At 38.9% G+C, this 20,061-nt stretch overlaps 1 protein-coding gene across 1 annotated transcript; it reads left to right on the forward strand.

The window, feature by feature from the left end:
- Nucleotides 1-1,216: 1,216 nt before the first annotated feature.
- Nucleotides 1,217-19,239, forward strand: LOC129360259 (pro-epidermal growth factor-like). Its single transcript, XM_055030361.1, has 22 exons — nucleotides 1,217-1,680; nucleotides 4,097-4,296; nucleotides 4,594-4,775; nucleotides 4,971-5,192; nucleotides 5,290-5,492; nucleotides 5,583-5,696; nucleotides 6,023-6,145; nucleotides 6,974-7,093; nucleotides 9,486-9,611; nucleotides 9,745-9,881; nucleotides 10,058-10,206; nucleotides 10,366-10,470; nucleotides 10,673-10,896; nucleotides 12,549-12,716; nucleotides 12,875-13,024; nucleotides 13,105-13,242; nucleotides 13,331-13,447; nucleotides 14,465-14,630; nucleotides 16,320-16,484; nucleotides 17,292-17,394; nucleotides 18,461-18,551; nucleotides 18,627-19,239. Exons 1-22 carry the CDS (start codon nucleotides 1,554-1,556, stop codon nucleotides 18,746-18,748), a joined length of 3,252 nt encoding a protein of 1,083 aa, XP_054886336.1. The 5' UTR covers nucleotides 1,217-1,553; the 3' UTR covers nucleotides 18,749-19,239.
- The last annotated feature ends 822 nt before the right edge of the window (nucleotides 19,240-20,061 follow it).

A 20,061-nucleotide genomic window follows, 5' to 3' on the forward strand; every position in this document is an offset into this window, starting at 1 on the left:
GTATGACTTTCTTGCATGGTGTCTCCATAGAAAAGTATTTCAAAATAATTTTATAAACTCTGAGGAGCATATAGAGAAAACCATCTAAAACCTTTCAGTTACTGTTTTAAAACTTTATATTGACTTGAGTTTTATGTGGTTATGATGCCCTGATGATACTATGAACGTACTTTATAGTTTAATCAACGAGTAGTCAATGTCACAAGTTTGTTTTAATGCTTTTTAAACTAGAAGGTTTAGAATGAATGAGTTACTAAAGAGGAACATTTTCAACAACCAGGCCAAGATTTTTGAAGAAAATAAATAACTGAGTTGTAAAAATCTCTGAAGATCTGAAGTAAAAATGGAACAACTTCAGATAAAATGATGATTCCACAAAATCCTGCAATTTATTCCTCAATTGGTTCTGTTTGTAAAAGGATCCTCCTTTTTATTTATTTTGGTTAAAATCTCACTTTTCTAGCTTTTTTTTAATTTATGGAGTGAAAATCTCAACATATAACCTCTACCTGCTGATTCAAACTCATGCATGACTCTGACTAAACCACCAAGTCATTCTGGTGTCTTATTACCAGCATTAACATTTTTATTATCCGTCTGGGGTGAAACGGTGAACAAAGGTCAGTGACCTGCAGACTGGAGACAAGACAACTTTCTCAGCAGCGTAAATCTTCTGCTCCTCTAAAAGGTTACTAGTGGTGATGCTGGTTCTAACAATAACCCAGTCATGGAGAGCATGAATAGAGGCCGTGGTCCCCGGCCTCTGACAAACAATTTAAGGATAATCTGTTCCACCGGGACAGCGTTCTCTAGAAATGAGTCATTCTGTCAATTCCTGCTGGGAGCCAGATGAACCTCGACAGGAGACAAGCTGACTTTTCATTCACACACCAACCCCAAACAAAGTGCTCACTGTGTTTTTTAGCTTGTGTAAAATGTTAAATGCACATTTACTGTATGTTGGTTTCACACACTGAAAAACATTCATTTTGCTCCTGAGTTAAGTAAGACAATTCTTAGGATTCCCACAGCCGAGTAAATAAGGCCCATTTCTCCTAATTTTCCTCAAAAACATCCATCCGTCTAACAAGGATCAGGTCTGTGGGTGGGGAAGGAGAGTAATGAGTTGCTGGGACCTTTTTTCAGATCAGTTTAGAGCAAGTCTTGCTACAATGCTGGACTAGATGTGCAAAATCTGCCACTGGAGTGTCAGGAATTTCAAGCTTTGCTTCCAAAAGAGACAGTCAGAATCCTGAAAGTGGGGAGAGAGCCAGACCTCACACAGGTTTTTTTTTTTTTTTTCTAAGTGTAAAGCTGCAGAAAGAGTTGCTATTCTTCCTGAGAGGCCTGCAGTCTTCTCAGAGGGGTCCTGCATCCCCCAGCAGGACATCTGCTGGTCGGTGACGCTCTCTCTTGGCTTCAGCGTCGGACAACCATGCCAAGAACACAGAAGAAAACTTTGCTAAAGTTTTGGGAATTCTTGTGTGCCAGTGATGACAGTGGAAATGCCTGAGTCAAAGTGAGCAGGTGCAGCAGGAACAGAACACAGGATTATGCTGGCTGCAATGATTAAAACAGCACTGGTCTTCTTTTTGGTGCAAAGCACTGGAAACTTGGCGCTGGGCGCAGCGTGTTGGGATGAACGCCTTTCAGGAGCGGGAAGAAACAGCAGCTGCACGCGTGAGTTTATGACACGAACCTCTGATTCTAAAGGAACTGCTGGATGCACTTTACCTGAAACTGCTCCAGGCAAATTATTCTTATTCCTTTCATCATTCTTCAAAAACTAATTTAATAGCTGGACAAGAAATGTGGATTTTACTTTAGAACAATGAAGCTCCTATACCTACCTCATGATCTAGCTAAGATATGAAAGATTACCCAGATTACACACAGTATTGTGCAAATGTGAAAAAAATATGTTTTTTCTGCAGATTTCTGATGGCAGCATATAATATTAGAAAACAGATTATTCTACGAATAATTTGTTAACATAAAGAATAGAATAAAGATAACAGAAAGGGCTTCACCTTCTAAAACATGATGGAAGATCCAGTAAACTTCACCAAATGTTCACTCAGACAGCAGACTGTCCTGTGGGTGGATGTCAGCCTGAGTTGTTGGCGGAGCCACATGTTTACAGATGCTGAAGCCCAAATGGTCGACTTCAGTTTATCAGCACACACCATTTATCACAAACTGTCATTTAAATGTATGCATTTAAAATATATATATTTTTTTATTTTAAATGAATTATAGATGCTAGTAAAGATTTAGTCAAAAACAAATAATTTCTATTCAGTTTTTTCCTCTGAATATACAGTCTATAGGTTTTCATCCATCAGATTATGCTACAAAAATTATTTAAACTATTTTACTCATATCATGAGTAAATGGTGGAATTTTTATATATTTGTATATATTAATTGTAAAAACTTTACATAATATATTATGTAGAGGCATAATATAGAGACTGAAAGTTTCTAAAAGTATTATTTTATTCAAAGTTCAAAATATAAAATCATTTTCAACTCTAACACATCAACTAAAGTATGAATGTATGTTTCCTATTTTGGCTGATGAACATATGAAATAAATTAATAATGAAAAAAAAATCACAATATGTTTGTGAACTTAAATCCTCCTTGCTATGCTGCAAAACCAGTAAAGCATCACAGCATTTCTTAGCTTAGTCAAACATCCTTGGGAGCATTTTGTGAACTTCTGAACCAGTAATTTATCAAGATGACCCAGTGATGATTGGTCCCAGTGATGATTGGTCCCAGTGATGATTGGTCCCAGTGATGATTGGTCCCAGTGATGACTGGTCCCAGTGATGATTGGTCCCAGTGATGACGGGTCCCAGTGATGATTGGTCCCAGTGATGACGGGTCCCAGTAATGATTGGTCCCAGTGATGACCGGTCCCAGTGATGACCAGTCCCATCATCACTGGTTCCGGTCATCACTGGGACCAATCATCACCGGGACCAGACGTCCTGGTACGTTGTTTGTCTGGTGAAACTCGTCATCATTCCACTGAGTTAGCAGCAGTGTCTATGGACGCACATGAGACCGTTACAAAAGACGACTTTCTGACAGCGGGTATTTAAATAAAGACTGCAGAGTTTTGGAAAGGAACTCAGCTCCCTGTTATTATCTAAAACAGACATAAATGCGACTGCCCTGCAATTCATTCAAGGTTCAGAGAAAGAGCTGCTGGTTGCTAAGGGATGATGTTTTATTAAGAAGCAGCTGAAAAGACATTTCAATAATTTGACAAGTTAACAGCAGAGTGACAAGAACGACTGTTAAACTGTGACGAGGTATAGAAACTTTCTCTTTGTGGGTGAAAACATGAGGACAAGAAAGCAACGTTCGCCATTTAAGAACTATTTCCTTGCACAAAAAGCATTTTACTCTCATTAGACTTTTTATTATTATTATTTCCTTTATTTAACCAGGTAAACCCCGTTGAGACCTGGCTCTCATTTTCAAGAAGTCTGCAATACACAGCAATCTGGCTAAACAAAACTAATGAATACATATGCACAAGTATAAAACAATAAAAAACTATTTAAAAGCAGTGACACTGTTTAACAGAATCACATTGCCTGTTTATGAGAATAAACTCAATCTTCATTTTCAATATTTGCTATGCAATTTTTAAAAGAAAGCTCTTTATCTAGAATAAAGACAAAATATTTATAATTACTGAAACTCAGTTTGTGCACCTACAGCAGTTGTAAGCAATAGCAGGATTTCTGGTCTAGAGTATGAAACAAATGTTGCTTTTGTCTCATCCACATTCAAAACCAACTTCAGAGTTTGTAAGCGTGTTTGAATTCCATTGAAAGCAGACTGCAAATACTGTATTACCTGTGAACGTGAGGAAGAATAACAGTAAATTACTAACTTATATGCATAAAAATTATAAAAAGCATTTGACATCATCACACAAGTTATTTATATAGACTAAAAACACATTTTCATGCAGTATGATGCTTCAACTGGATTATTATTGCACATCTTAAAATCCTTGGAAAGAAATTTCTAAAAAGCACCTGCAAAGATTTGTGTCTTTTGGTTCCTTCAAGCCTCTCAGCCGTTCCTCCTGTTTGGTCATGGTAAATCCATCCATCGGATGAGCCTGGGTGGAAAGAACCACAGACGGCTTGTTGCTGGAACAGGAAGCTCCATCCTTCTCGACTTTCATTTCAGAGAAGAGAGGCTTTACTGGGCCAACAGGCGCACTGGCAGCATCTACAAAGCATCGGTGCAAGGAGCACACAGACAGGTGATTATCCAAAAATGCTCCAGGGTTCATGCTTAGAAATCTGGAGTGGATCCTTTGCTTTGTGTGAGTATTTAAGATGAGGTCTACAAGGCCTGAGGTTTGGCAATATTAGAGGTTTAGTACAAGTTTTATTTCTCTTTATGTTTTACATCCAGTTGGACAACTGTGACCAAGTTTGAGAAATCTGGAGACATCACCAGCACCAGAGTCATGCCAGCTTGAAGATTAGAGTTTCCCAAATCATGTACCGTCAGAGGTTTTCGACTAAAGACGTTTAAATTGATGTTTATTTTGCAGAAACTGTATTCATCTGCCAAAGACATCTCCGGGCTCACAGTGGACTGGGTTGGGAACGGCGTATTCTGGACGAGCAGCATAAAGGGTCAAATCAAGAAAATGGATTTAAATGGAAAAAATGAGAGGACAATTTTAAGACATTTGTCTCAACCAAAGTTTATAAATGTTGATCCCACTCACAGGTAAATGATCCAGTTACAATGAAATCATTGTGCAGTTTTTTTGGTGGCAGATTGACAGAAATAATTAATGTTTTGACTGGAGTCGGATTTCTCTTGTATGATTTGTGTGAAAAATAAAAATGACCTAATCATGGGCATAAAGTTAGATGAAAAATATTTCAGAATATATGTGAACAATTTCCAAAATGTTCTCAGGTTTTTGTTTTGGCTGTCTGGTGGGTCAGAAATCCAGCGATCTGATCTCTCAGGTGGAATGAAAATGACCGTTTTAAAGCTGGAGGAGCAACTTGAGGCTCTTTCTGTTGACCGAGGAGACAAACGGCTGTTCTGGGTCCAGCTTGGTCTCCAAGGAGAGCGAGCCGTCGCCTCCTGCGATTACAGTGGAAACTCACTGCACATCGTGGACCTGCCACTTCAGTAAACAAGCCCTCTGTCTGATCACTCATTCATTTATGCTTGGTAAATCTACAGTGATGCTAATTTTTAACAATATCATGTTAACATATTTTTTTAGGTCTCAATCACTTGGAATATCGGTTTTTCGGGAGAATGTTTATTACACTGATGCTGCATCCGGCGTTATAAGAAAAATAAACAAATACACTGGAGGACAACCGATAGACGTTAATGGAAAACCGATGGTCAAACCTCCGGTGGACATAAAGGTGGTCCATCCAATCATCCAGCCAATGGCAGATACTTCCTCACTATTTCCAGGTTGCTTCATTTATGTCATCTTCATTTTTAGTTTCTCCACATTTGAATAAGTAAACGAGCTTCGGTGATGAATGTCTTCTCGTCCAACAGGCTGTAATGACCAAAGCGGAAGCTGTGTGAATGTGTGTTCCCGTTTAGAGGAGCAAGGGGTTTGCCGGTGCTCTGAAGGCTTTGCTCTCAGTAACCATGGCACTCACTGTGAAGGTAACTCAGTTTTAAACAACAACACAATCAGAATGGTAGTTGTTCAAATCTTCACATCTGATCTTTACATCTGATTGATCTATTCTGAACGTCAAATAACGTCATAAAACCAAAAAACTTTAAGTTTTCAACCAATGTCGAAACCAATGTTTTCTAGTTGGCTTCGTGGAAACAAAGACTTTTATAAGATTTCATTTTTATTTTGTATGTGTTGTTGTGTATAACGTCTTAGTGGACCAGGAGTCTGTTGAAATAAAGCAATCAGGACACAAAAAGTTGCAGCTACTCATTGACTGAAATAAAAATCACGTTTTTCTGTGACATAGATGTGAATGAATGTGCCCACTGGAACCACGGCTGCTCTCTTGGCTGTGAAAACATCCCAGGCTCATATTTCTGCACCTGCCCCAAAGGATACACCCTCCTGCCAGACGGGAAGACATGTCAAGGTACCAAATAAACATACACATTATAATATATTCACAGTTTCATTCAAAACACAAATAAACAAAGCAGACAACTAAAACAGGCAGTGTTACCCTGTGATGGGCCAGTATTAGCAGATAAAACTGCCTGTGTGCTATATCGGTCCGACTCTACTCCTAATCTCTTCTTCCCTAATCTCACTGCACAATAGGAGAGGTTCCCAGGCACAATGGGATTAGATGGTGAGGTGACATTTGCAATAAGGAACATATCTTGTCAGCAGCTTTGTCTGTTGAAGGTATTTAGTAGACAACCTTTGCCAAGGTCCAGTGGAGAAGAAACATGTTAGACATTAGAGATGAGAGCAGAGATTACAAGCATAACAATGCAGCTTCATCATGTTGGTTTTATGCAAAATTCTGACTTTCAAAATAATACAGGAGTTTGTCACATCTTAAATCTAACCCCCCAAAAATGTCAAGAGCATTTTCCACAGAAACACTTTTCAGCAGAAGGAATTTAACTTTCCAGATCAGAATCACAGCCTGCCTCCACGTCTCTCATCCACTTTCACTCGCTCTGTTGTGAGCTAACATTACATCCCTCTGCGTGTGAGTTTCTCACACTTTCTACTATTTTAATGGGATTAGACCTGATTTCATAAAGGGATTTCACCAGAGCAGAGCCTAAAGGGCTTGACGTCCATCCAGCTCATCTACCACCAGCGAAGCCCTGAAACACGCTGGAACGTCTCAAACATGCAACATTTCCTGCACTCATTCACTTTAAACCTCTGCATATTTATTCCAAACTTGTTCCAAAGTTAATCTGTTATTAAATTTATTTTACAGAAATAACACCATGTGGCGGCATCATAAAGTGTGGACATGGTTGCATACCAACAGAACACGGGGCCTTGTGCGTTTGTCCTGAGGGATCGGTTCTACAGGAGGATGGACACACTTGCACCGGTACTGACAATGTGACACCAATCAGGTCCAGTTAACAAACTTTAGGTCCAGTAATCTCTGACTAGAATTTGTTGAAGAACTTAACCAGCAGGGGGTTTTCAAACAGCACCGGCTTCTGGCTGAGGATCTCCGACAGGCAACACAACAAAATAATTGATGAAAAACTTCAACTTTTAGAAGTTTTTTTTTTACTTTATTTACTATTCCATAATTATTATATTCATTTAGCATAATTTCTACCTCATTCCTTCTGATGTTAGTTTCCCATGAGTATTCAGGCTCCACAGCAGGGCTGCTGTCGTTTTCTTGGTCGTTTTCATACATTTAGTCCGTTTGGTGATCGATCCATCAGCCTGAGGAAGAAAACTGACTGTGAGCCAAGCAGAAAAATGAACAATTTATTTTAAAAATAATGGTGTAAATACAGATTAGGTTAAAGAAATATAATTAAAATGTATGATAAAACAATATATAAGTTTCAATTTTGTTATCCGCTTTGTTTCTCCTCTTCCCCCAGTTTGTGACGTCTCTCTAGCGCCATCACTTTGGAAAACTGTTTTAAAAAGTAATTAGGCATAACTCAGTGAACATCATAAAAAAAAAAAAAACACAAAAAACTTAAGATTTCAGCTTGATAAAAAAAGTCAATATTTATATTAAGCTCTGTGTTCATCAGGGTCGTTTCTAAATGCTTCAGTAAGTTCAAGCAGACATTGAAGAAAACTTTGTCAGTTCTTAACATGGTTGGAAGTAACAGGCGTTTCACTGGTACCTGTACAAACAGATGGTCCAACACAGGAGAGCAAACTCACCGGGTCAAGAATCACAAGTTCAGCTACAGCTTAAAAACAAGAGGCTTATTGGAGACAATAATGTGAATGTTTGGGTCAGAGAAGATGGAGGGTTTAGAGGGATGAAAGGTTATTCATGTTTAATGGTAAACATGAATAAACAAGACCAGAAGGAGCAGCTTCAGATTTCATCTTTCCAATTCATACTTTGCAGCCTTAACTCGTCTACCAAAACAATTCGAAAGGCATCTTCAGGGAAACGTTCAGATAATCAGACAACAACAACCCAAACACTGAGCTAAATCACTGGTAGGACTAGTGACTCAGTGTCCGAAGTGACACATGGTCCTGTTAATGTGATTGTTCTGAAAACATAATACTTTTACTTCTAACCATTTTCAGAACAGAAGAAGCTTTTTGGATCGGAGGTGAAACATTTTGAAGAAGTCCGGTTGTCTTCTATATAAAAGCTTAGGATTATTGCAGTTTCCTCTGTATTTCTTCTTTGTTTAACTCTTATTATATTTTTCCTGTTTCTTTTAACAAGCTGATTTCTTGAGTAATCAGCTTGTTAAAGTAACTCAAAAGAATGTATTGTAAAACAAAACATTTTCTAACGTAATCTACAGAGGCCTTTTGATCATTTTGCTCTTTTTAACAATTTGACGTTTTACTGAAACCAACGAGCCTCATCAGAGCCGATGCCACAGCTGAGCTTCAAACCTTAAAACAAGAAATGTTCACAAACCAAAAAGCTGGTCGATATTATTTAGACAGAACAGAAACAAACTTCTGTTCTACTTGTCTTCCCATTGTGAGCAAATATTAATTATTCAGAGGTGAAGTCAGCTACTGGGTGCAGTTTCTGTAAAACACAGTTTTACTATTTTAAAACAAAGTGAACATCATAAAACCAGAAGTCTCTGTGTTTTCTGAAAGGCTGCAAACATCTTTAAATCAGCACTTTTCATGACTGATAAAGATTGAAAGCTAATAAAGATGAAATCAAATTTACTGCACTTCGTTAAGACTTCCTGTTATCTGCTTTATATCATGCTCTACTTTGTACCCTGAAGAAAATCTTGTAGTAAATGACTTCTTCATAAATCTTTTTAAGAGCTGTGACTTTATTTTTGCACATTAAGGTTTGTAAAAATAAAAAGTTGACTCCAAAGAGTGTATTTCTTAGTAGAAGCTGGTCGTGTTTAATATCAGATTCATTTCGCATTCCCTGGAGAAAGAAAAAAGGTTTGGAACATGAGGGTTAAAGGTTTAAATAGTTACATTCTGTAAGCTTTGAGACTGCAAATTCAGTTATTTGTCTTTTTTTTTAGCAGTTTATTTCAATAAATTGTGGCCGGAGGTGGAATACAAGGCTGAATTCACTTCACACAAAAATGTTGCAAGCACAAAATGAACCTTTCACTATACCAAAAGGAACACAGGGACAAATTACAGGAAACACGATGTCCAACAAGTTTTCTGTTGCTGTCCGTCAGCGGTGAAAACTGATGCAATAATAAAAATACATAAAATTATTGCAAAATATTGTCAGAAGCAGAGTGTAAATCTGGATCTGTGTTATTAACGCTGATCTCCAGGTTGCTCTTCAGCAGACAGAGGTGGCTGCAGTCAGCTCTGTTCCTCCATCACCCCGAGTCGCTGGCAGTGTGGATGTCTTCCTGGGTACAGGCTCCACCAAGACGGCAAACGCTGCATTGCAACTGGTGAGCCATTGCAGCAAAACAGGCAGCAGAGGCAGAGCTGCCTACACAGAAGCTCCTCTTATGCATGCATGTCACTGCCTACATCTCTTTCTGCCATACAGCTAATTAGAAAATGCCATATTCTTTTCTTCAGGACCTCCTGCCTTTCTAATCGTGGCCAATGTGATGGATGTGAGAAGAATGAACCCAGATGGGACGGAGGAACAAACTCTAGTGAAGGAACCCAGAGGAACAATCTTAGCTCTGGACTTTGACCCTGTCCAACACCGTGTAAAACTTCATCTTTCATCCGTTTTCCTCCCGCATTTTGTTTTTATTCACAGCTTAGCAAACATAATGTTCTATTGCACTCTTATGAGATGTTTTGATGTGCAGTGCCATCTAGTGGTCATTTGTAACATCTCAATGACATTTCTTTTTTTATAAAAATTGGGATGAATTTCAAGGTCTACTTTGCCAGCATCAGCCAGAGGACGATAGAGCGGCTTGATCTGAACACTGGCTCAAGAGAGGTTCTTGTCTCTGAGAGTTTGGACTCTCCAGAAGGACTGGCAATCGACTGGGTTCACCACACTATGTACTGGTCTGATACAAGGTGAGCAATGTATGATAAAACTATAGAAATTTTACTAAGACAAATAAATTAATGCTGGCACAAAGCTGGCTGTTGCTATGCAGTTTAACACATTTTAGGAGTCAGTTTATGGAAATGGGTTTTGTAAGAATTTAAGTATTTATTGCATTTGCTCTGCAGGAAGTCAGCCGTTGACTGCAGTACACTAGACGGACTGAAGAGGAAAACTGTTGTGAAAGAAGGGCTGGAAAAGCCCAGAGGAATTGCGGTTCATCCCCAAGCAAAGTGAGTTAAACTGATTTTGTTTTTCCCAGCAATAGAAACTAAAAAACTAAGCAAAGACTAATAGACTTTGATTTTGACCTTTAATACAAATCTAAATAAAAAAACAACTCTCAATGCCCATAGCTAAAGGTGTGTGAAAACTTTTCTAATATCATGAAACCTGATATCTATATTTTTCATGTTGGATCACCTACTTCTGGAGGAAGTTATTCTGGACAGACACCGGCGCTCAGCCTGTGGTGGAAAGCGCCACTCTGGAGGGAAGCAGCCGTGTGATGGTTGCCAGCACCGGCCTCGTGTCTCCCACCGGTCTGACCATCGACTTCACTGATGATCGACTCTTCTGGTGCGACCAGATCAGGGGCCTGATAGAAACAGCAGCTTTGGATGGTTCTGATCGACGGGTCCTAATAGAGAACCAAGTAGGTGAGGTTTGTTTGAAGCATGTATTCAACAAAATTAGACATCTGTAATGAATCAAAAACCAAAACAGAAAAGCGTGTTGCAGATCAGGTTGTGGTATGGAAAATTACAACAAAACGTATCAGGAAAAATCTGCAGTCGTCATCATGCTGAGCAAAAACAAATAAATGACATGTTGTCCTGTAAGGCAGAGTCTAAATGTATAAAGCATATTTTATTAACGAAACAACAAAAGGTGAATATACTTTTTTTTTTTTTTAAATCTAGGAAAATAGATGGAAATATAATACAGATACAATTTATACATACAAACATAAATATCCATTCATCTTCACAGTTCATGCAGGGAGCTGGTGAGTGATAAAGCTTTAAAGGTAAAACAGGAGAAAAGACAGAAGCTAACCGATTTAATGCTTTGCACAAACAAATCTTTAAAAATTAATCTGCTTTTATCAGGCAACAGGCAGAGACCCAAGCAGAGGAATCACTTCATGTGTGATCAGTCACTTCAGCCGGAAGCGAACCAAATCCGATTTATTGGATCGCTCGTTCACACCTCCAAATATGTGGCTGATATGTGGTCTATGAGAACCGCAAACAACCGCAAAGTGTCCCGCATGCGCAGTGCATGGCGCAGAACGTCACGTGACGCAGGATTGCCATTGTTCTGCCAAAGGCCATAAAAAATAAGATCATATGATAATTATGGAGCAAATCTTACGATTTTAAAGTCGTTGACCGATGGAAGGCAGAACATTAACAACTTCATCCTCATCACAGGCCGCCATGTTGTTCTTCCCCGCATCATAGTAGTGACGTTTGTCGAGTAACAATGACGTTCAAGTCGGATGAGCGCGACCTGACCTCACAGACTGACCACATATCCACATGTGATCCTAAATCCAAATGGCCAAATGGTGGCATTTGAAAAAAAAAAAAATCCGATCTGTTTTGTTCAGACGGTAATGAAAAGATCAGAGACAGAAGGTCACATTAAGGGGGAAATATCGGTTCTGAGGCCATTTCAGACTGCAGTGTGCAGCTCTGACGTCACAGTGCGCTAATTAACCTGATGAGCAACAGGTGTGACAGCTGACGGCTGAGAGCAGAGGGTGAACATTGGGCCAATGGCTCCACCTAGTGGACAGCATCAGAAATATTTTGTCATCAGAGTTTTTTATTTATTTATTTACTTTTCTTGAATGGTACATGATAAAGATTTTACTTGATAATTATGTGATTATCAATATTTAGGCCAAAGTAGATCGTTAATCCTGAGTTCCAGGCCTTGCTTTCACCTGAGACTGGTGTCAATTCTGTTTCTGTGAGGGTTTTCACTTTCGCTGAATCTTTTTTATTAAATTGTTTAGTTGCAAGAAATTGTTTGCCAAAGTTTGTTGAGTTCACAAACCAGTTTTTTTCAGTCTCCATCTGCTTCTCCTGCACATGCCAGGAGAAGCAGATCTGAGCCTCAAGGGTCCTTCATGTTCAACCTTGAGTTTGATCAAATTAAAACTATTCAGCTACAGATTTGTCTTTCCATTCATTAAATGGTAAAATGTGTAAAAATGCTTATTTACCATTTCCATTCCTTGTGCAGTTGGCCATATAACTCTTCAGTTATATGCTCTTGTCTTCTGTTGGGATTGTCCTAGGACGACCCTTTGACCTCGCAGTTTTTGAGGACAGACTGTGGATATCTGAGTGGGAGCACCAACAGATAAGGAGCGTCCACAAGCGGACTGGGCAGAAGCTGCAGCGTATCCATGGCAGCTTGGCTCAGCCAGCATCAGTGGTGGTGGTGCATCCCCTCGCTAAGCCAGGTAGACAAAATAAACAACGGTGAATACAATCTCCTGTCAGTTCATATGTCATCAGGCCACTAGGTGACATTTTGGGTATTAAACTCCAGCTGAAAATCAGATTCTGTGTCTTAGTGAACCATGAAAACAAATTTAATGTGTTTAAAACTTCTCCTCAGGAGCAAATGCTTGTCTTCACCTGAATGGAGGTTGTGCTCAGATGTGTGAAAGCAACCAGGGACTTTCACATTGCTCCTGTTTGCCTCACTTCACCCTGTCAGCTGATGGAAAAAGCTGCTTGTCTGTCAGTTCTTCAAATGTTTCTGCAGGTAAAGTAGTTAAATTTATACTCAGATACGTTTGGGACCATCAAGTTTAAACTAAACGTTTGTTTCTCATTATTATACAGAATCTGGCGATAAAACCTCCAACCTAACTTCTCTGAAAAACAAAACATTACATGAGGAGAGCATCATCCCACTGGCGGGTGATGATAGGAAGGCTGAAGGTACTGACCCAGCTCTGTTCACAGAAAAGATGATTGCAGGTAATGGTGCCCTGTTAGCACCATTTCTTTTATTCTTATGCTCCAGTAACCTTTGCAGCGTTATTTTGTCACTCTGTTCCTCTGTCAGACCAGAATGAATGTTCCTCGCTCCGCTGTGCTGTGAGTGCCAGGTGTGTGCTGGATGCTGGGAACCCTCTCTGTTTGTGTCAGGAAGGCTTTACAGGTGACGGACAGACATGTCTGGGTAAGGTTTCCCTTAATGCTGAAATTACAATTCTAAATAGAAATCTGGCAAAACTAGCAGCTATTTATGCGTTTACATTTGATCTACCTCAGGTTGAACCAGCTCGACCTGAAACTGTCTGACAGATTTGGCAACAAGTGATCAAGCTGTTTTCATTTAAATGGATGAGACATATAGTGTGCTCCACTTCGGAAACAGATTTGGCAACAAACAAACAAAAAAACATTACAGGGGAAGAATAAAGAAAAATAATGAAGAGTTAGAATATAGACTAAAATGGATTACATACTAGTAATTATTATTCAAAAGCAACAATAAACAAGTGGATTTCTAGTCTTGATTTAAAGGAACTCAGTGTTACAACAGTTTTGCAGTTTTCTAGAAGTTTGTTTCAGATTTCTGGAGCATAGAAGCTGAAAGCTGCTTTTCTATGTTTGGTTTTGGTTCTGCGGTGCATAGCAGAGCAGAAGCAGAAGACCCGAGAGGTCTGGAAAATGTTGTCGATTTAACAAACAGTATTTGTTAAATCACTAACAAATGCTGTTGTTGGTGATTTATAAACTAGCAGTATTTTAAATTCTCTGAGCTACAGGGAGCCAGTGCAGGGACTTTAGAACTGGTGGGTCAGTACGGCAGCAGCATTCTGGATCAGCGGCAGCTGAGGGACTGAATTTTTTAGGCAGACCTGTGAAGACACTGTTACAATAATCAATGCCACTAAAGATAAGCACATGGATGAGTTTCTCTAGATCTTGCTGAGATATAGTTCTCTAATCCTGGCAATGTTCCTCTGGTGACAGAAGGCCAACTTTGCAGCTGTCTTAATGTGGCTCTAAAGGTTCAGGTCACAGTCTAAAACTACACCAGCTTCCAGCTGTAATAACTGAAGCTTTCTGCTGACTCGTTCCTCTTCAGGTCCAATGATAACAGCTTCAGTTTTGTTTCTGTTCAGTTGGAGAAAGTTATGACACCTCTACACATTGAGCTACCTAAAATGACTAAAATGATGTCCTTCAGCACTGGACCGCACTTCGCCGAAGGCAACATCTCAAACTCCCATGGATGTGACGACCCAGCACCACATCAGCAACTCAGCAGAGAAGTGCCCTCCCAGCCATGATGCCTACTGTCTGCACCACGGAGTCTGTTTCTACTTTCCTGAGCTAAAGTCCTATGCCTGCAAGTAAATACATCTCCTCATGTCTGATCTCTCCATTTCATCCACAGGCTTAAACTCTGAATTTACTGAAAACTCCATGTTGTGCGCCATATAACTTGCTGCACGTTGAACTATTAGGCAGAGAATATTTGGTTGTGGTAATTGTGACACGAGCTGCTGTTTCAGACAACATGCACCAGGTGTCACTGTTGTTCCACCACCTACAACTTTAACGCCTGATTGTTAAAGGGTGATGCTTTAGACAAGAGTTGTATCTGTCCTTATTAGCAAAGAGAATCGAGCACATTTTAAATATAATTAATCATAATAAATTATAAATCTTCAAACCCATCCCTGGGTGACAGAGCATCACTCGACTCAGACAGGAGAGCAGAAATACTGACTCATTCCAGGGATTCACCAGCATCCGAAACTCAGAGCACCAGAGTTAAAAACATCACAGTCACATGAATGTTCCCACAAAACGTTTTTTAATAGCAGGAAATCCCCTATGACATGCTGGATATTATAGGTGGGCTTGATTCATATGGAGATTTAAAAGTGTAGCTTCAAATAGGAAAAGTGGCATTTTTAAAATATATATATTGAAGTTAGGGGATAACGTATGGAACACCATTTGCAAAGTTGCATAAAGATTTTACAGCAATAATTTGGGTTAATTAGCTTGTCATAAGTGAAAAAAAATTATAGTATTCATTCATTTATAGATTTTATAGATTCAAACTAAAGAATCTAAAAATAGAGCATATAATTCTAACTGTTGGTAAGACTGAAAAATGGTGCAGTCACTGTTGCTGTAGATCAATTTCTAAGTATTTGTTTTGTTACTAAACGTATCTGTCAGGCTGACATGTTGTACATATCAAAAAGAAAAGGAACAATAACCAAAGAGGTAACATTAGCATCAATTAAAGTAATTCAGCTTCACTAGCAGGAGTTTTTATAGAGGTTTGTAAGACTCAGCTTTTATTTTGATGGTCAACTTCCATTCATTGAAGAGAAAATTTGCATATTACATAAATAGTTTTGTTTAAATATTTAATTTGTTAGGAGTTGAATATTTAGCTTGCTAACTAAACATTTAGTTGGAAACTTTGATATTTATGTAAATTATTACATTTATACTATGGTTTTTATTACCATGATAAAACATGGAAGCTAGAAACCTGGAAGAAAAACCTGTTAGAATTTGCAGAACACTGGAGCTTCACCGTCCAGCAGGAAATAACCCTAAAGACACACACACACACACACACACCCATCCCCCCCACACACACACACACAGACCACAAAGCTGGACTTGCATTTGTGAGAACAAAAAAATGTGGGTTAAATCAAAGAGCATAAAATAAAATGCTTGTCTCACGTTCCAAAATTTTAGTTGTAAAAATTGTGTCAAAATGTTTAATATTTTCTTTTCCCTCTTCAAATTTACATCTATGATTGTTTGAGGTGTGCCTAAAATTTGATGATTCTTTCCTTGCATATGAAGAACTTCCTGGTTTGCTCAAATATTGTTTGTGAAGTGGCTGCATGTCTCTTGTAAAAACTATTTTCATATATGCCAAAGTAAAAGTAGTATTTCATCTAAAGATTAACTTGAGTTTAAACATTTCCTCTTGCTTGAATCTCAAGTTTTGAATTTTCTTGAATAGGATAAAAAATCCTTATTTGTCTGTGTTCATTGTGCAGCTGTATCCGAGGCTACTTAGGGGCAAGATGTCAGTTCAGTGACCTGGAATGGCTGGAGCTCCAACAGGCTGAGAAGGAGAAGGAGAGAAATCTGGTCATTGGAGGCTGCATGGTGGCGCTCATTTCCATCATTTCCATCACAGCCTGTATCACCTACTGTTTCCGGTGAGTTTCAAGTGACGGCTGGCAGTAGTGAAGGCCAGATGTAGGGTGATGCTTTAAAAGTTGAACAAGGCCGGTGGAAACAGATCTAGAATCTTGTAAGTGGGTTTTCAGGGTTTAACACCACAGTTATTAAAATCAACCCGAAACATGTTCAGTTGTGTAAAGAATGATCTGCCGTTCTTTCCAGTGAATCAAACACCATTTAGTGAGAGCCATGTAATGGCCTCTGTCAGACAGCAGGGGGCGACGGGAAGCTAATCAAATGGTGAACAACTAGCATGCAATCCTGCTTGTCTGAGTAAAGCCCAACTCTTCTGCTTTGTTTCCAGCTGAGATGTTTTTAAGTAGCTGATTTGTTTCATTGTCGTTTTTCTGCCGGCTCTTTCCCTTATTTTGCTTCACAAAGCGCCTCGCTACACAACCCCACGTCCTACAACATCCCAGTATTTACACTCCTGCTTCCCCAGTGGAAATGGCACGCTTTCAATTACATGGTTGGTTTAGCTTGTTCTACAGCAATTACACACAAAAATAGGTCATTCCTCGGCTACTAAATGGAGTCGGCGAGGTATGACCTCAGTGGAAACGCTACATGGTCGCCAATAGCGCTGCCTCAAATTGCCTTCTGCACTTGACTGAAAGCTTACTTGTGAAGTCTGTGAGCTTGCTGGATTTGTTTCACCTGCAACCACAAACAGTGAAGAAAGGTCATGTTTTAGAAGCAAGAAAATCAAAGTGAGTGAAGTAATGATTATCATCTCTGGCTAATAAACATTCGGTGGTTTTCATTTATCTTTTATTCTGAAGATCTAAGAGACTCGTCCTCAAACAGACCTCAGAGGATAATGTGAGTGAGATCAGCATGACTGATGGGAGCATGTCTGAGACGACCACCACCAGCGTTCCTCGTGTAAGAGCTCTATCAATTGTTTTATTCTCACATGGTCACATTTTTACTTACAAATTTAAATTTGTGCACATATATATGAATAAACGTTCCTCATACTTGCAGAAAATACAACTTCTTACAGCATTCAACTAGGCTCTGGAGTAATTCCAGCGAGACATTTAACCACTTTTAATTTCAGAACAGATAGTTCATGGAAATTGTTTGGTATCCTGGCATGATACATTTAAACATAGTTCATTACCCGCTTAATGTTAGCCTCCTTTATCCAAACCAGTTTGAATGTGTTTGAAATCATGGTGCTGTTGGAAGATTAACAAGTTATGAAAACATGTCTGGAGGAGTCAAGACAAAGCTTTCAAACCTCAGTGCCTGAACCAACTGTCATGCATGGTGGTGATGGGATCATGCTGAGGGTCTGCATTACAGGTGCCTGTTCTGGCACAAAGCGGAAGAAACAACAAATGAGGATTTCATCCAGATTCTCTAATTTCATCTCAAGTCAACAACGAGATGGTAAAACTTTGACTTACCTTTTGGTTTCATCATACTCCCAAACACACCAGAACTGGTTTTGACTTGGATAAAACAGGCTAACATTCGGGATCTAGAAAGAATTAAATCTTGATTAAACTGAAAATTTGTAAACTGTGCATGAAGATTTGGAAATCAGCTGATTAAAATTATCTGCTCAGAATCTTAGATCAAGATTCTAAGGATGCTAGAATCTTGTTAGCTACAAAAGCTTTTTTATGCAGCTTGCTAATATGTATAATGTATGTATATATATAAGCTTGTATGTACTATTTTTACCTGGATTCTAACATTTTGCATTAGATCTAAACTTATGCATCAAATTTATATTCATGGAAACAGAATAGAAAACATGGATTATTAAAAAACCTTATGAATAATGGATATGTGCTTTTCTACCCACATTAAACTCGATACCAGAAATGTCTAGTCAGCCATGAATCCAGTTCTATTCATTAACTTATTACCACCATAAACAAATATTGTAAAAATATCAAAGTCAAAGCTTAAATATGTCTACTATATGCATCCACAGTTCTTCATGATAACAGAAAATGGTGAGAACAAGGAGGCCATCCACCCAGATCCAAGGAGAGCTGCCTGCTCACCATGTGCTACAGAAACAGGTGCCAGAAAAATCCTTCAACAAGTTTTCTTTCACACTTTTCAAACCAGCTGTAATGATACAAATATGTTTTCAGCCATCAAACCTATGTCTGAACAGCCAACATCAATTTTCAAACATGACAAAGAATATGGGAATTTGAAGCTTCCAGATGTGACCACAGAGATTGTCCAGCCTGCTGCCCGACCTGCCGCTTAGCCTGACGCCCAGCCTGATGCCTAGCCTGATGCCCAGCCTGATGCCCAGCCTGCCGCCCAGCCTGCCGCCCAGCCTGATGCCTAGCCTGATGCCCAGCCTGACGCCCAGCGCTCGAGTACTTCACCATCAAACTCAAACACAGACAATTCTTCATCTGTCAAACCAGAAACAAAATAATACTCCTACGTCACAGTCACCTCCTTCCTATTTCAGAAGAACCCAAAACAAAGCTGGACCGCTCTGTAGCATGTAGAAGTATGAAGATATATTCTATGAAGTCCATTATTCCATCAGAACCAGGAAGACGGGATTTTATCCTGATTAAATCTCCATTCCATGTGGTTTGCTTTCAGTTCACACAACAGATATGATCCTTTTTTGAATGTTTGGCATAAATTTATGTGATTTTGTTAAACTTCAGATTTCCTCAACTGTGACTCTTGCTAGCTTAATGTCCATTAGCATTTGCAAAAAGAATGACATAGTTTCATTTTGTCCAATTTCTTTCTTATTTTACGATATTCAGTAAAATTTAGAAAATTATAAAATAAAAATGATTAAGTAAAGTTTGAGATCTGAGAGGTTTTTCTTTTGAACACTTTTCAATCAGACTCTAGTGGTTAAAAAATTGGCTGAACTTCTTACAATTAAATCCTAAAAATACAAAATCTGTTTATTATTTGAATTCACTTAAAACGGTTTTACCATTGAAACCATTTAAACAAGTTCAAGTCAATGCAGCCAGCTATCTACGACTAAGGTAGTGTGCTTGTAGGACCACAATTAACATTTATGCCTGTATATAACTAAATATAATAACATTAAATCTATTTGGGAATTATAATGTTTATTTTATAGATGGCTTGATGGACGGTCAGTTCTACTGAGATTTATGTTTTGAAAACTTCAGATTTTTCAACAGTTTGGTTACTATATGTTTTCTTTGTGTAATGGACACAATTTTAATAATCTATTTTTAATAACTGAAAGATTATTTTGAGCATTTATGAACCATTTTTGGTTTGTTACAGTCCATCACTCTCTTCTTAAAGCTCAGCTGGGCTCCATCGATGATGCTTTTCTATCTCCCAGCAAATCTCCCGCTCTAGTGGTGCTGGTACCACTAGTGCCACCCTTCACCGCCACTCCACCTTTCCATTTCTACCTCCATCTCTCTGACTCTTTCTCAAGGTTGACTGGGAGTCGTTAATAGAAGGAACCACAGCCTCTTTGTTTCGGGGTGATGGCAGCAAACAAAGCACTTTAACTCAAAAACCATCAGTGGCCACATTGATATTGATTTTTGTGGCAAG

This window comes from Poeciliopsis prolifica, unplaced genomic scaffold, assembly GCF_027474105.1.
Source record: "Poeciliopsis prolifica strain line A6 unplaced genomic scaffold, Auburn_PproV2 SCAFFOLD006, whole genome shotgun sequence".
In the NCBI taxonomy this organism is placed as follows: domain Eukaryota; kingdom Metazoa; phylum Chordata; class Actinopteri; order Cyprinodontiformes; family Poeciliidae; genus Poeciliopsis; species Poeciliopsis prolifica.